Raw genomic sequence first — 16,471 nt, 5'->3', positions numbered from 1 at the left:
GGGTCTGGTCTCCGTGATCTCCCGCGCTCTCCTTCCTGGGCGTGCGCTCCGCTGGGTCCCCTCGGTCTCGTCGGCCCGCCCCTCTCGCGGCCCCCTCCATCCCGCCTCCTTCCCCTCTCCGGCCTCCCTCGGGCTCGGCCTGGGGGGTGGGGGCGGCGGCGCGGGGCGGGGCGGCCGGGCGGGGCGGGGCGGGGCGGTGACGCGGGGCCGGCGGGGCTAGAGGCGCGGCGGCGCGGGGCGGGGGCGCAGTCCCGGGTCCGACCCGCCGAGCCCCGCGCGCCCCGCCCGCGCCCTGCGCCTCCGCCCGGTCGGCCGGCGGGGGAGGGGGCATGAGCCGGTACCCGCGCGCCGCCCGGAGCTGCGGGCCGGCCTAGAGCCCCGCGCGGGCCCCGTGCCCGAGCCGCCACCGCCACCGAGCCGCGGGCGCCGCGATGCAGAGGCCTGGGGAGCCCGGCGTCGCGCGCTTCGGACTGCCCGAGGGTTGCGCCGACCACCCGCCGCATCGCTACCGCAGCTTCATGATCGAGGAGATCCTCACCGAGCCGCCGGGGCCCAAGGGCGCCGCGCCCGCCGCCGCTGCCGCCGCCGCCGCGGGCGAGCTGCTCAAGTTCGGCGTGCAGGCGCTGCTGGCGGCGCGGCCCTTCCACAGCCACTTGGGTACGTGCGGGGCCGGGTGTTGGGGGGAGCGAGTCGCGCTGCCTCGAAGACGCAGCTCTGGGCGCAGAGGCTCCCAGGGCACGATCCGGCCAGGGAAAGGAGGAGCAGGCGCCCTGCCGCGCAGTAAGCAGGCCTAGTGCCCGCGGGCCGAGCCGGCTCGGAGGGAGTCCGTTCTGTCCTTCACCGCCGACCTGGGGCCTCCAGTCGGGCCCCGAGCCCGCATCCCTAGCGCGGGAGCAGACTGCTAATGTCAGACTGTGGGTCTAAGAGACCTCAGGCCTCGGACTCCCAGGCCTAACCCGCAGAGAGCTGGTCGTGAGTGGCCGCGGCTGCCCACGGCGGGTAAGCCGGACCTTCGGCGCAGAAGCCCGTGTCTCCAAGGGCTGGTAGCTGACGCTCGTCCCGGGGTCTCATGTGGGGCAACCCACGGCCTCTGCCGCAGCGCTGAGTCCTGTGGGCCTTGTCTCCTGACGAGAGGCCTGGCTGTGCGCTGCTGCCTGCCTGGCCCTTTCCGTCCAGGTCGGCTGGGCCTCCTTGGATCTTGAGCTGTCTGCTCTGGCTTTTTCTGCCGCCACCGGTTCTCTTCCGTACTTGGCTGATCCTGCTTTTCCTGCCTGTTCTCTTCCTCGGCACCCCTTCTTCTTCTGGCCTTTTCCGGTCTCTCTCCGCCCGTTGGTGAACTTCTCTCGATGGGGCCTGTCTGCCTTCCCTCTCCCACCCTCCCCCAAGGATCGCTCGTCCCCTCCTCACCTTCGCCCGCACCTTGCCCGGCCCTGGACGACTCCAGCGGGGCGCGCACCCGCGGCAGTAAGATGCCTGCCCGGGAAGGGAGGCCGCCTATGTCCCAGCAGGCGCACCGCCCTGCAAACAGCCTTGCTCTGCACCCAAAATCCAACATCCAGGGCCCCGCCAGCGCGGAGGGCCGCAGGGCCAGTTCGTTCGTTTTAATACAGTTCTGATGCAGCCCCTCCGCCGCTTTTTGCACTGTTGCTAACAATTCGTTTGAAGCGGGCAAAAAAAAAAAAAAAATCATCATCATAGGACTGGTGAAAAATGAAAACGTCTTCCCGGGAAGGGTCTAAACAGAGAAAACAGGAAGGAGAATTTCCTGATGCGGGGGGTGCTTGGAGTTTCCGGGAAGCGCCCACCCCCAGCCCCCGCTAGCGACCCCAGCCTGCCAGCCGCGGGGCTGTGGCGCCCGCACCGAGGAGCAGATGCGCTTACGCAGTTAACATTCTGGTTTCGGACGCAGCCATGCCGACTTGGCTGGGGCAAAGGCTCGCCTTCTTGACTCGCTTCCGTTTCTTCTTGCTTTCCCCTTTCTGCGAAAGACACACTGTGCTTCTTGGAGCCTCGACCTTGTTCACTGAGAATCCAGGAGGCGGCTGGGGCCTGGGGGACAACAGGCAGAGGCCCGGGTTGGGGAGGTCCCCCTCTTAGACGGGCGGGGACTGAAGCTGGCTTTGAAGAGGGTCACCCTAGGCAAGCGGCGCAAATCTCGCGCTTTGTGGCCCGGCAGGAAGGTTTCACGCTGGGTGGCACTGGCCAGCTGCGGCGAGCACTCCCGCAGCGCACAGTGCGGGGGAGCTCCAGGAGGAGGAGCACGGCCCAAGTTCACCAGCTCCGCACTCTCTCTCCCTGCAGCCGTGTTGAAGGCGGAGCAGGCGGCGGTGTTTAAGTTCCCGCTGGCGCCGCTGGGCTGCTCCGGGCTAGGCTCCGCGTTATTGGCCGCAGGGCCTGGACTGTCCGGCGCCCCTGGCGCGCCGCACCTGCCTCTTGAGCTGCAGCTCCGCGGAAAGTTGGAGACGCCGGGCACCGGGGAGCCGGGCGCCAAGGCCAAGAAGGGGCGTCGGAGCCGCACGGTGTTCACTGAGCTGCAGCTGATGGGCCTAGAGAAACGCTTTGAGAAACAGAAGTACCTCTCCACCCCAGACAGGTAGCGGTGGGGCCAGGCTGAGCCCAACGGGTAGTGGGAGGGGTCTGCTTGCTCTGCTGAAGGTGCACCCTATTCTTTCCAGAATAGATCTCGCTGAATCCCTGGGCCTGAGCCAGTTGCAGGTGAAGACGTGGTACCAGAATCGGAGGATGAAATGGAAGAAAATAGTGAGTGTGCTTGTGATTTTCCGCACCCCCCCCCACCTGTGCCCTCCCGGAGCTCCCATCCTCACCCCCTCCGCGGAGACTTCTACCCAACTCTTCTGGTTCCCTCCATGCCTGGTGCTCGCAGGGACTCTCTCTGCTCTCTCCCTGCCTCTGGGTGCCCTAGTACAGCCCACATTCCTTTGTGCTCCGCTGCATCCTCAGGCCTTCAGGCTGTCTTGAACCCCTGGGCTCGACCCTTCGGTTGCTTTTCCCCAGCAGCGCTCAAATGGCCGCCATTTCCCCGGACTAGGCGCGGCCTCAGATGGCCTCCTTGTGCCGGGCAGGCCCTGCCGGGGCACGGGGCTCGCTGACCCGCTCCTGGCTCCCAGCTCACGGCCGCGGGGCCGTCCTATACGCAGGTGCTGCAGGGCGGCGGCCTGGAGTCTCCCACCAAGCCCAAGGGGCGGCCCAAGAAGAACTCCATTCCCACGAGCGAGCAGCTCACGGAGCAGGAGCGCGCCAAGGACGCAGAGAAGCCGGCAGAGGCGCCAGGCGAAACCATCGACAGGAGCCGCGAGGACTGAGCGCGCAAAGCGTCGACCGAGGCTCCTTCCGCCCGCTGGAAGCCGAGAGCCGGCCCTTCTGCGGCCACGCCGTTTATTTTATAAACGTTTTATTATTACCTTGAATGCGGACAGTTAGGGGCCAAGTAAGAAAGGACACAGACCTTGCAGCCAAGCCCGGCCCCAGTGTGCTCCCAGCCCTGACCTGGAGACTCGTGTCCCGCGCAGCGGACGAACACCTGGTTCCGGAGCTCCGCGCGCATTCACGCCCCGCTCCTCTCCCGCACCCCCACCCGCCTCGGCCGGCCCTCTGCGTCCTGACGCCGCGGGCACACACCAGCTTCCGCCTGTCGGGGACCCCACCGCCCGGCTCAGGCCACTACCGCCCGACAGGGCGCCCAGAGAGCCCGAGGCTCTACCCTGAGTCCGGGTCCCCCACGTCGCTGGGGCTCCTACCCCTCTCTTGCGAAGACAGTGATTTTTTTCCCCAATAAAATATTTTATGACACAGCGGGGCTTGATGAAGGGGTTTCTGAGTCTGCGGGGCTGGAAGAGGGGGGTCGCGGGAACGTAAGGGGGAACACTCGCACTGGCTTCTGAAACATCCTCTCCCAGGGCTTCGTGGGAACGAACTGTGACCTGCCCCACGGGCTCGGACTGGCAGGACAGGCGGACCCGTTGCTGCAGGATCTCAGGAATCGCCTGCTCTCCGTGTGGGTCAGGCTGAGCCTCCTCCCCTAATTTCCCAGGCCAGGGCTCCGGTGGTAGCACAGGGCTCGCCCAGAGGGGCTGGAACCCCAGGCCGCCACGGAGCTAGCTCGGGAAGTGTCCCGGGGCTGAGAGCCTCTTCCGGTTGTTGATTCCGTCTTTGGGGACTTGAAGAACCGCCTGTGAGGTTCTCGAGATGGTACCGGCCAGCTCTTCGTGAGGCAGAAGAGAAGCCTGGGGTCCAAGGTCCCCACAGAGGCGCGCCACCAGCCCCGCCTGCCACCGCGTCTTCAGGTTCTGCGCGGTGCACGCCCAGCGGTGGCGCCTAGCCCGGAGGTCCAGCTGCCGGCAGCAGGGGCACCTGACCCAGGCAGATGACCCAGATCCTCCCCAGTTCTCGCCCGGCGCCCTTTATAGGGGTGCAGCTCCATGGCGTGTGCCCGCGGGTGTCCTCTCCTCACGGGAAGGGCTGACTTCTGTCCCTCTAGGTTGGACTGGGCAGACCTGTGGTATCCTGTCCTTGCAAATCCTACGAAGACGATCAGGGCATGGGGATGGAGAGATGGCCACTTTGCTGGTTAAGGCTCAGGGAGAGACCCCATCTTGGCCCTGCAGATTCCGAGTGCGACCAGGACATAACCAGGTCCTCCAGGCGCAAATACCGGGGAGAGAGGAACAGCATACCCAGATTCAGGTTTGGCATCTTCCAATGTGAAAACGACGGTTATGGCCTCCACCTGTGGTGGCCACGGCTTCCCTCCAAATTGCAGCTTCAGCGTTCCCCTGGGGGAAAATAAGTGATTGGATGTCTAGTCCCCGAGCACCGCAGGTGTCGTTGGGTCAAGGCCAGGAGGAGTAAGAGAGTGGGTTCTTTCTGAGGGCTGCAGACAATTCTCCACACGCCCCAGCCCTGCCAGTCTCCGGGAAACAAGCTCCGGGACTTTTAGCTCCACCTTGCAAGCAGTTGCTAGCCTCCTCGCTCGTCAGCAGCCTGGGAGAAATCCCGCAGCGTCCAGGCGATGGAGGGATCGCATCTGCAGTGTTGGGCTTCCACCCTGATCCCTCCAGCCCAGAGGGTTACCCTCAGGGAGTTACACGTGGTCATGCCAGTAACTTTCCTGCCCCAGGCCCAGAGCAGCCCAGAGAGGCACGAGGCTGCGTGTCCTTCTCTCCACTTCGAATCCGAGGGAAGGGAAGGTCCCACAAGTTTTGTCCCAGGTGGGCGCCAGGTGCAGATTCCAGCCACAGCCTCTGTCAGCCGCGCGGGGCTGGACGAGGAAAGAGGCCGCAAAAGAAGAGAAGGGCGGTTCCGACCCAGCCTCGCAGTGGGTTCTGGGGCCGCAGGCTGGACTCACTCTGAGGAAGCGACCTTAGGCAGACTGCCCTGCGGTTCTGCGGCGTTTGCCCAAGGCGGCCCGCCTTCGCTGGACTGTACCGAAGGGCCCGGAGGGAAGAGGTCGGAGAGGGCAGCGGCGTCCAGCGAATTGAGAGCCAGAGCACAGGGCCCCAATATTCCAGCGAGGGCAGCCCCTCCAGACGCAGAGGGGGAGCCTGAGCGGCTCGTGCTGTGGAGAGGTCACCAGCTCGTCAGAGGGGGAGCTGGGTCCCCAGTGCGGGCGGAGTGGGGCGTTCCCGAAACTGCCTGCTCCGCTGTGCCCCTCCGTGGGCAGGGGAAGGGGCGGCCGAACGGGCAGCTCGGGGTTCCTTGATCGGGAAGCCCGGGAGGGAGCTCAGCGCTTCCCGGAGAAGCCACGACGTGCCCACGGCGCCCCAGACTTGACTCGCTGCCCGCGGCCGGCAGAGCCGAGACTCCAGGAGTAGGGCCGCATCCTCCCCGCGGAGGGCACGCGGTGTGTCGGCGGGGTGCCACCCCCGCGGTGGCCCTCCCGGCACTGCAGCACGCGCGCCCCTCACCGCAGGCCAGGCGGCGGGAAGGGCCGGTCTCCACGCCCCCTCCCCGTTCCCCGGCGGCACGAATGTCTTCTCCGCCCCAAGGTCCTGGGAAACAACCCTGGGACTGCGCGGGCAAACGAGGTCGCGGCTGCGCCGGGCGAGCGCAGGGCCGGCGGCCGGGGGAGGGAGCGGGCTCGGGCATCTCGCGAGAGCCGCGGCGCTGGGGTCCGGGCTGCGGGGAGCTCCCGCGGCGTCGGGGACCCTCCCGGCTGCACAGTCTCGGGCCGCACGAGGGCTGAGCAGCGCCGGGTTAGCCCGGCTGCCGCGTCGACAGCCGCCAAATCTGCGCTTTCCGAACTTCTAGGGCGGAGGGAAGGGAGGTTGGCCGGGTTGGGCAGTAGGGGAGGCTTTGGGGGAGGAATGGCTGCAGGGCCGAGCCGGGGAGGGGTACTGTGACCGTGAGCCTGTGCAAGTCGTTCTCATCGGAGGAAGCGGGAGCCTAGCTCGGCAGGCATATCGGAGCGTTTGGGAAGAGGGTGGTCCGATCCAGGCGGGCCTGAGGTCCGCAGCCCGTCCCCAGGTTCCGCCCAAAGCTGGGCAGCGCCAGGACGTGACAGGTGCAGTCGGAGTCGGGGCGGGGGGCGGGGGGGGGGGTTGCTCCACACGCCACACCTCTTTGTAAAATATAAAGTTTACTCTGGCTTAACCCTTTGCCTGTTCCAAGTTCTCTGGTGGGAACTCATAAATAGGAAGAGAAGAAACTCGGACCCCGGATCAAACTAATCAGGCCTGTATGAGGTTTGTACCTCCTGGAGGGAGGGCGCTCGCTTCCTGTACCCACGGTGGGAGGGGGCGGGGTAGGGAGGAGGGAGCCGCGCAGCCCTCAGCACCACTGCCGCGCCTTCTGGGGACTCCCACGTGGGATGAGAAACCACGCATCTCCTTCATTGTTGGTCGCCCTGCTGCCTGATTTTCTTTCTACACTCAAGAGCAGCTCCTGCCTCCGAAGTAAGGACCACCCCACCACCACCAAGGTGCCCTGTCCAGAGAGGGTCCCAGCTAATCCAGGAAGCCTCTGTCCCCAAGGCCTCTCCAGGAGCCACAGCCAGGCTGAGGAGGACCACAAGTGCCTCACTGGCCTGTCAGTTCAGCCAGGCCTGGTCTTAGAGCTGAAGGAAATGTCTCAAATACTACCTTCCCAGTTTAGGGAGTGGGGGAGCCTTACTCCTTCAGTGAGTGGGGCAGAAAGGTGACCAAAGAGACCAGGCCATCTGTTGCAGTCAGCCTGGCTCTGGGCCAGCCTCCTTGCTGGTCCACAAAATGTAGTGAAAGGCAGGTCTTCCTCCTGTCTGTAGTAAGGCCCAGTGGGTCACCTCATGGCCTAGCTCTGCAGGGGCCTCTCCCTTGTATGACTTAAAAAGCCCCCCTCCTAATTCTTATACAATATTACTGAACCTCATCAAGTTTAAGACATCTTCCCTTTTCTGAAATCTGAGTTCATACAACAGTTTGGGGGGAGGTGTCCAGGGCACTGGGGACCTTGTGTCTGCAAGATGTGACTGTCCCCGCAGCAGGGGCACTGACCCCCTCCCCCCATGGAGAGAGCCGGGAAGCCTTTCTTGAGGTGCAGGGAGACATGGGGTGGGTGGTAGGTGCGGGGAGCTGATCATCCTCCAGGCAGAGGCCAAGGGGCTCAGGGTTTTGGCTGCAAGATGGCTCGGATTCCGAGGCAGCTCTGACCTCAGAGGAGTTTTAGGAACACCTCAAGCCATTGATTTCCCTAATAGTTTCCTTTTTATGTAAACTTACTGGAGATCTTTGGGGGCCAGGGGGGCAGCAGCAGAATCAATGTGTGAATAGGTCTGAAAGAGGTCTTTGAGTAAGTATAACATAAAAATTCTGGTGACACGAAAGCATTGGGTCATGACTATTGGCAGTGTCTTCACACGTTTTCTTTCTTAGTGCTTCTGGAAATACCAGTGTCTGACTTCGGTGGCGTCATGGATCCTGATACTTAACCAAGTACTTTCCTGGGCCACTGGTTCATTGAAGAAAGCAGTGACTGAGGGTGGCCGGCAGTTCCCAGCACTGTGACACAGGCCCTTCCCCTATGCTGATCCAGTAACAGCCCAGTAAGGTATGTACCTTACTCCTGTCTCACAGATGAAGATAAAGCTCAGAGATGTTAGGCAGCTTGCCCAGGGACACACAGCTATTAGCAGCAGAATTTGGATCTGACTTCACCTGTATGGGTCTCCACTGCCCCTTACCCAGCAGCCTTGAGGTTCAGCTTGGGGTGTCCCAGATGCCTTAAGGTCCCCAACAGCCTCTGCCTACCGAGAATGAGTATGTCCACTTGTTCACTAAGTATTTATTAAATGCCTGTTGTGTGTGTGTGTGTGTGTGTGTGTGCCAGGCACTGTGCTAGGTGTGAAGCAAACAGCCTCTGAACCAAGGAGCTCGTGTTGGAGGTGAGGGCACTTGGATAGCTCCCAAAGGAACCACAATTAACCCTACAAGATGATTTCAGAGAGTCACACATGTCTTACAGGAAATAAAGCATGTGATAGACAATGAGTAGGAGGGTGGCTTTACTCAGCGTCTTCAGTGAGGATCCCTGTCAGTAGCTGATCCTGCTGTTGAGATCTGAAGGAATGAATGCCAGACAGCTGACCTAGCAAATGCAAAGGTCCTGAGGCAGTTAGGAGTTTGACCTTAAAGGCTAGTGGGGTGTGGGGCTTGGTCAGAGCGGAGCAAACAAGTGTGGAGAGGTGGTCAAGGGTAGTGGGTGAGGGGGCGAGGCGGTGGGCCCAGGCACTAGCTACCCGGAAGGCAGCACCCCTGGCTCCCCCTCTACCCCACCCCACTGACCGCCACCCCCACCCCCGCTGCCCCGCAGCCCTAGGAGCCCTGGGGCGGGCGCCTTCACCCGCCCTAACGGCGCTCGGCCACCAGAGCCCCGCGGCAGCTCCGCCTCCACCAGGCAATTTGCCTTTTTTTTTTTTTTTTTCATAAGGATGCAATTTTCTGCGTGCTTTAAGGACATTAGAAGGGCGTTTGACTGACGCGCCATGCGAAACGCATTAGCGGGGCTCTCGGCGCTGTGCACAGGAGGCGGCGCGGCGCAGGGAAGGGGCAGGTGGAGGCGGGGGGCGGGCCCTGGGGACCGCGGGGGGCGGGGGCACGGCGACGCGAGGGGAGCGGAGAGACAGGGGAGAGGGACGTGCAGGGACCGAAGATGCAGAAACGGACCAGCACATACGGATGCGTGTCGGAGGGAGACGGGGAGAGGGCGGGTGGGAGTGGGCGCCGTGGGCACGGACAGCGGCGGCCGAAAGACGGGCGCGGGAGGCGGAGGAAGGGGAGACAGGAACGGGGAAGGGAAGGAGGGAAAGGGGATCCCAGCCACAGGCTCTTCCCGGTCCCCGACCCCAGACCGACAGGTGATCTTGTGCACGAAAGGGAGGGTGGTGTAGCCTGGTGGAGGCGAAAATGGAAAGCAGCCTGGGCTCCCTTGGCCGGCAGCTTGCTTGCGGCATTTCAGTTCCTCAAGGGCGCCCAGCTCCCGCCTCCCCAGGGGCCCTGTCCCCCAGTGCGCAGCCCACTGGGGGGCTGTCTTTCCTCTCTGCTTAGCTGCCCTGTGCATTTGCCTGGGGTCTGGGCTGGGACTCGGGCTGCTCCCTATCCCTGGCGTCCTCCTGCGGGAGGAGAGGCCCTGGGTCTGCCCCTGGACAGGCAGACCTGGATTCAGACGTCCGGGCTTTTGCTGGACCTCGCGCCCACTGCGGGTGCTTGGGGAAACGCCCAGTGCGGCAAGACGCCTGGCCGGGATCTCTGTCCTTGCCAAGGTCTCCGCAGTGTCCTACCTTCCGGTCTGAACAGGGGCGGGAGGGACTCGGCTTCTCCTGGGGTGCTGCCTGGGAGGTGTGGGAGTTCAGTGTGACCTCTCCCCCTAGCCTTGGAGCCCAGCTGGAACCTCGGGCCCTTCCAGGCTTATAACTGGGCCGCACACCGGCCCACCCTTCTCAGGGCAACCGCCTGGTGCACTGCCTGGGTTCCTGCCTGCGGAATAGCCTTGAAACCCTCAGAAACATGCCACGAATTGCATGTCACAGGTGAGGAACCGGAAGCTCAGAAAAGGGGGACTTGCCTTCAGGTCCGGGGGCAGAGCTCCTCCTCCTGCTCCAGCTCTGTGTCTGGGAACAATGGAGGCAGCTGGCTCAGTGGTTAAGGGCATGGTTCGTGAGCCAAGTAGCCTGACGTCACCACTCATGGGCGGTGTGACCCATTCTCCCCATTCCTCAGTTTCCCTCTCCTTAAATAATGACCAATAATAAAACCCATATCCTCCTTGAGCGGCCGGACGGCTGCAGCCAGCGGAAGTTCCTCACAAAGGAGTTCTGGAACATCCTGAGGGTCGGTGTGGTGTCTTGGTGGGGTGTGTGATGTCTCTGGGCCGTGGGAGCGACTGGGGCCCCTCAGGGAAGCAGCCCCTGCTCTGCCCCACCCCCACACGTCCTCATGGCACTTACCCAAGTGTAGCGGGATTTCTGAGAGGTCATCCCTGGATGGATTTCTGGCCGTCTCTCCTCAGGCACGTCTGCCCTGTCCGTCCTCTCACCCCTGCGCCCCTCTTCCTGGGACAGTGCCTGGGACATGCTGAGTGCCCCAGAATCACCTGTGGGCCACAGGAGTAAATGCCACTTAGAAGTTGGGAGACCCTGGGCCAAACCCCAGTGTGTGCTGAGGAGGGCCATGAAGGTCTCACATGACAAAAGTTCGCCTGGCTTTTGCTCCCACAGGCTCTAGAATGCAATGCCCCCTTCTCCCAGGGCCTGGTGGAAGCAGACCTCTGGCAGCCTGGGTTTGGCCCTGGGGGGCTCCACTCACTGCGGGGGTGGGGGAGAGACTGCTGTGCCTACTCTTCATCAACCCCCATACCCCCATCCAGGCCAGTCCACCCCTGCACCCTCTTCTCTGAACACACACTCTGCCTGGCTGGCTCCTGTCCCACCTGCTGGGGAGCACCCTGTCCAGGCCCCCACGCTTCAGCTCCTCCTTGGCTGGCCAGCCACAGAGACACAGATCCTTTCCAGAGAAAGCTTCTCCACAGACCTCCCTGACTTCATCCCTACGGGCTTTGGGCCCCGGATTGTGCTCCCACAGCCCCCAGGCTTGCCCAGAACCTGGACACGATTTCATGTCCCCTCCAGGTTGTGGGCAGACACTGGCAGGGCTGCAGTGGAGGAATGAGTGAATGAATGAATGAATGACCTCTGCAAGTACAGGCCTTGGGCTGGCCAAGAGCTTCTGCTCTCATCAGCCCCTCCCATGCAGGAACTCACACCCAGGCTTCCAGGGAGCAAGTGAGCATACGGTCCCCAGCAGTGACGGCTGGCACTGGAGGGGGAGCATGGACCCCCAGTTACCCACCATGGAAGTTGCTGGAAATCACACCCTTTGTCTTCTGTGTGGCATGTTGCCCTCTGTACATAGAAGCCGCTCCCCTGGCAACTCTGGTGAGTGGGGATGGGGTAGGATTGTATTTGAGCCATGAGGTTGAGGACTGTCAGATATCAAAGGTGCTTTGTCTGGTGAGGACTGTCGGATAGCAAAGGACCCTTCCCAGCTCAGAGCTTCTGGAACCCTTGATGCGGTCCACCTATCTTCAAGCACTGCGGGCTCTGCCTCCACCATCTGCAGCCCCCTGGTGTGTGACAGGGAGCAGGAAGGAGGCAGAGGGTGGAGAAGGGAAAGGAGGACCCCCAGGAGGGCCCCAGGGTCCTGGGCCATGTGATGCCAACAGCGGCCATTCAGAGACTTCTGAACACTGGCCTGCCCATCCTGCTTACCCAGGAGACCGAGCGGTAAACAGTGTCGTGGGAAACAAACCGAGAGGGGCCCTGTGAAGAAGGGGCATTGTGTGTCTCTCCAGCCAGGGTGCTGTGGGGTGGGTGGCAACCCCGCTGCTTGACGGTGTGCCAGCCGGCGGTGGTGGGGGTGGGAGGCGGCGACGAGGCCACACCAGAGGGGTCTGTGGGAGCAACCCCAGCCTGCACACTCGGAGCACGCCCCATGCATGCACACCCATGATCTCTGCCTCCTGGGAGGCAACAAAAACATATTCACGCCTGTTTGCACACCCATGTTCACAGCAGCATGATTCCCAACAGCCGAAAGGTGGAAACCACCCAAGTATCCATCAGTGGAGGAGCGGAGAGGGAGAGTGTGGTATATCCATACGATGGAAAAATATCCAGCCTTAAAAATAAGGAGATCCTGACATCTGCCACAGCTCAGGTGAACCTGGAGGGCACTGTGCTGAGCCTAATAAGCCAGTCACCGAAAGACACAAAGACGCATCCCCAAGGATGGCTCTCCTGTGAGTGACCTACAGGGGTCAAAATCACAGAGAGGGGGAGGGGGGCGGGAGAGGGTTGGGGGAGGGGCGGAAAGCGGTGGCTCACACGTGCGGTTTAGTTCTGGACAGAGTGCTAGTGACGAGCGCCCAGCCACCGACCTGTGCGCTTAGAAACGGATGGAGGGCACGCGACGGTCGCAGTCGGCGGAGCATCCGAGTCTTGATTTTGACTCAGGTCATGATCTCAGGGTCGGGGGATCGAGCCCCGCATCAGGCACCGTGCTCCGCGCAGTCTGCTTGAGGTTCTCTCTCCCTGTCCAATAAGTAAATAGTCTTAAAAAAAGAAAAGAAATGGTTGATGGTAAATTTTCTGTTGTGTGTATTTTAGCACGATTAAACAAAATCTTCAGAAAAATACAAATGTGATAGCTCTTTGCACCGAATATTCCGAGATACTACAAATCCGGTCGTGGCGAGCATGCCTGTGCCCCACTCTGGGCTCCATATATCACTTGCATGATACGGAGCCAGGGGTCCTTCTAGAAACGGCTGGCCTGTGTCTGGGGTGATAAATGGACAAGATGCCCTGAGCTTCTCATCATAGGCAAAAGGAAGGAAGTGGTGGGACTACCAGGCCACAGGAAGAGGACCAAGGGGGAGCAAGGAGAAGACATCCTGCTGGGCCAATGGGATACTTTTGCAACAATGGTTTGAAACACATCAAATATTTGAAAACTCAAGACTTTATAATGATACTAAGGAAAACCAATTAGTTGCTTTTGGAGGGAGCTAGGTGTTATGGACTGCAAATGTTTGTGTCCCTCTCAAACCCACAAGAGGAAATGCTAACCCCCAAAGTGATGGGTGGGGCCCTGGGCAGGAGCAGGGCCATCCTGGGGCTCTGTTCTGCTGCTAGGGATGCCGGTGAGGGAGTGAGCTCCCCGTCACTGATGGTGTGAGACACGAGAAGGGCCGTCAGAGGATCACTGTGCTGGGGACCGCCTCTGGAGTCTTCTCTGGCTACTAGTGTCAGGCTTCTTCTCTCCAATCCAGAAACAAGTGAGGAGCCGAAGGAATGCAAAGCAGCCTTTCTTCCCTCTGCCCCAGCCTCCACAGGGCTACCGGCTCTGCCTGTGGTGCCTGCGGAGGGGTGTGAAGTGCGGAAAGTGGGCCAGACTCTGGCTCCCACACCGATGCTGCCCTTTACTGTCCAGGTGGGAGCTGCGACTCGGTGCACCCACCAAGGGAATGCCAGCCTGCATGGGAGACACAACAGTGTCCCCCGCACGTCTGTGCCCCTTCCCTGCCAGGTCCGTGTCTGCAGGGCAAGCCCCTGTTCCCTGCCATCTTCACCACAAAGTGCTGTTTGTGAGTTTTTAAAAAACACACTCTCTCTGAGTGACTCATGCATTTAAAATTATTTTAATATATTTTACACACTTGTGTATAAATGGGGCCGTGTGTTTCTCTTTATTAAAGGCGTCTTATTTAGCTGGTCATAATATGATCAGGAGGCTCTCTGCCTCAGCCGGGGTATTTATAGGGACCCAGAGTGGCAAACAGCAAGCAGGGCCGCTCCACTGCATGGGATCTGGGCAGTGTCCACACCCTGTGGGTCCCTGTCGGGTGCCGCAGACCCAGGGCTGGGACCTTGGGACCTGCTCCAAGGGCCGGCTGGGTCAGGTAAGAAGGGTCATGTCCTAGGCTAGACATTGGGGTGCACCAGGCAGCCAGGGACCTGTCCTTGTGGGGCCAGCTTGCTGCATTTTCGAGAACCGGCCAAGGGATAGCTCGCCGGGGTGCCAAGGGGTGTGTGAGCCAGTCCTGCCTCCCTCAGCCCCCTCCCTCTGTCTTTACTGCTCCCCTGAGGCCTCTGGCCCCTCAGGGTCCTGCTCTGTGGCTGCAGCAATGGCTCGCTGGGATTAATTCCCACTAGTGCCTTCTGTTACGGTGACGGCTGCTTGGGCGTCCCCTTCAGTGGCATGCTTATTCAGGACTTCTGTTCCATTTCCTATAGGGCCACCTGGTTTGTTTTCTGGTTTTTTTTTTCCTTATTAAATTGTGGGATACTGTGCATATTCTGATGAAATCACAGAATCATATTCTGATGAAATCCTTGGTCACACTAGGGGCTTCCAGGAGGACCTGGCCTGAGGAGTGCCACCACGGCCCTCCTCCCACCCTTGGGCAGGATGCACAGAAATGGGCCGCTCTCCACCGTGTTTGCCATCATCAATGGTTATATTAACACAGCGTCTTGCAAATGTTGTTTGTAGGGAGGCATTTTAGAAAATGTGCTCAGGAGCATGGGTTCCCCTGCTGCAGCCCATCCCCAACCCTCCCTAGTTTGCTGTGTCCTTGACACGTTGCAGGAATGCCCCACTGGCTCCCTGGTCTGGTGAACTCCTGCTTCCCTTTCAGATTCAGCTGAGAGGCTGCCGCCTCCAGGAAGTCCTCCAAGATCTGCCTACTCTGGAGTCTCCCAACTCACTCAGCAGCACCATCCTTGCCCACATGCCTGTCTCCCAGCCAAGTGGGAGGGGTGGGAAGACTGGGCCAGTGCTTCCCTGGCCCTCAGAGCCTGCTGCCCACACACGATAGGCCCAGGGCGTGGCAGGTGTTCCTGTGTGCTGGGGAGTCTGTGAGTCTGCACCTTGGAGCCATGTCCTCTCCCTGGTCAGCCAGCAGAGGCTGCAGAATGAGGACACCTATGTCCCCCACGTCGGTAAATCTCTTCATTTAAAAAAAAATCATAAATTCTTGTTTCTGCATTTCAGAATTTTTCAGTATGTTTTTCATTAAAATAAACATTATTTTTAAAGCAGTTTTTGCCTCACAGCACACTGAAAAGGTACTGAAATACCCCTCCAGGCACAGCCTTCTCACTGTCCACACCCCCTCCGGACTATATGCACGCAGATGGGCACGCGGTCCTCACCCCGAGTCCCCAGTGCACAGTGAGGCTCACTGGGTGCTGTGTGTTCTGTGGCTCTGACACACTCATGATGTCACACATCCACCACCAGGGCATCACACACGGCGTCCTTATTGCCCTAAACACCCTCTGCCCGTTCACAGCCCGAGTCATGTCGCTGCATCCAGAGTGCGGCTTTCCTACATGTCCTGCAAGCGCAGGCCATGGCATGGAGACCCCCCCGCCCCCCGCGATGGGCACTCGAGCTCCCGGGCGTCCTCCTGCCTTGTGGCCCGATCCGTGTGTGCAGGAGAATAGTACCTCATCTGCACGAACCGCAGATCATCGGTCCATCACCCACGGAAGGATGTCCCGGGTGCTTCCGTGTCTTGGCACTTACAGGCGGGGCTGCTGTGGACCTCCGTGTAAACCCACGGATTTGCGCGGACGTCAGCGGGCAGCCCCTTTGGGTGACCGCCGATCCTATGGTCACAGTGCAGTCAGCCCGCACCACCCGCACCGGCAGAGGGGCCTTGACAGGGGGACGGCGCTAAAACGAGGCTGTCAGAGTAGCTTGGATCCACTAGGACCCACATCCCTGTGAAGACGAGATGAGGACGCGGACATGCACAGAGCCACGGCCACGTGAGGACATGGGGAAGACGGCGTTTGCCCGCCCGCAGAGAGGCCCTGGGGGAACCCGGCCTGCCAGCGCTGGACCCCGGACTGCCTGCTTCAGGGCGGGAGAGGATAAAACACGCCGTCTGTGGTGGTTCGTTCTGGCCGCCCCAGCAGACGGACACGTCCCCCGGAGGCTTTCCTGTTTGTATAGTGTCGTGGTTCGGAACTGGAGGGGGCACTTTCACAAGCACATCACAACAAGCTGAGAGCCTCAGATCCCAGAGCCGGCTCCCGCGGCGCTCCCTCGCACCCCAGGCAGCCCAGCCCTCCGCGTCTCAGAAGTTCCCACAGGAACTTCCTGGGGTCTCAGGGACACGGTGACCAGGGTGACCAGGCCCCTGGTCATTCCCCTCGGGCTCAATGGCTGCGCGCTGCCGGGGGCCAGGCTCTGCAGGCCACACAGAGGAGAGTGTGGGGCAGCGGGCGAGATACTGCCTCCCTCCTCCACCCAGTCATACATTCACTCACTCACTCATTCAGTTCATTCATTCCTGCACTCACCCACTCACTTGTGCACTCACTCACTCGTACATTCCCTCACAAACATAGTCACTGGCTCACTTGTTCGTTCTCTCATACTTTCATTCATTCACTCACTCAACTTGTTCACTC

At 61.1% G+C, this 16,471-nt stretch overlaps 1 protein-coding gene across 1 annotated transcript; it reads left to right on the top strand.

The window, feature by feature from the left end:
* Positions 1–431: 431 nt before the first annotated feature.
* On the top strand, positions 432–3,376 carry BARX1 (BARX homeobox 1). The gene is made up of 4 exons (XM_044264349.1): positions 432–657; positions 2,302–2,593; positions 2,676–2,760; positions 3,159–3,376. The coding sequence occupies exons 1-4, from the start codon at positions 432–434 to the stop codon at positions 3,321–3,323; spliced, it is 768 nt and encodes a 255-aa protein (XP_044120284.1). The 3' UTR covers positions 3,324–3,376.
* The last annotated feature ends 13,095 nt before the right edge of the window (positions 3,377–16,471 follow it).

Source organism: Neovison vison, chromosome 9 (assembly GCF_020171115.1).
Source record: "Neovison vison isolate M4711 chromosome 9, ASM_NN_V1, whole genome shotgun sequence".
In the NCBI taxonomy this organism is placed as follows: domain Eukaryota; kingdom Metazoa; phylum Chordata; class Mammalia; order Carnivora; family Mustelidae; genus Neogale; species Neogale vison.
Note: the sequence above shows the minus strand (reverse complement) of the source record. Positions and strands in the feature narration are given on the sequence as shown.

Coding starts and splice junctions, on each gene's coding strand:
- BARX1 (XM_044264349.1), top strand. CDS start 432: ATGCAGAGGCCTGGGGAGCCCGGCGTCGCGCGCTTCGGACTGCCCGAG. Junction 658..2,301: donor GCCCTTCCACAGCCACTTGG/GTACGTGCGGGG, acceptor CTCTCCCTGCAG/CCGTGTTGAAGGCGGAGCAG. Junction 2,594..2,675: donor TACCTCTCCACCCCAGACAG/GTAGCGGTGGGG, acceptor TATTCTTTCCAG/AATAGATCTCGCTGAATCCC.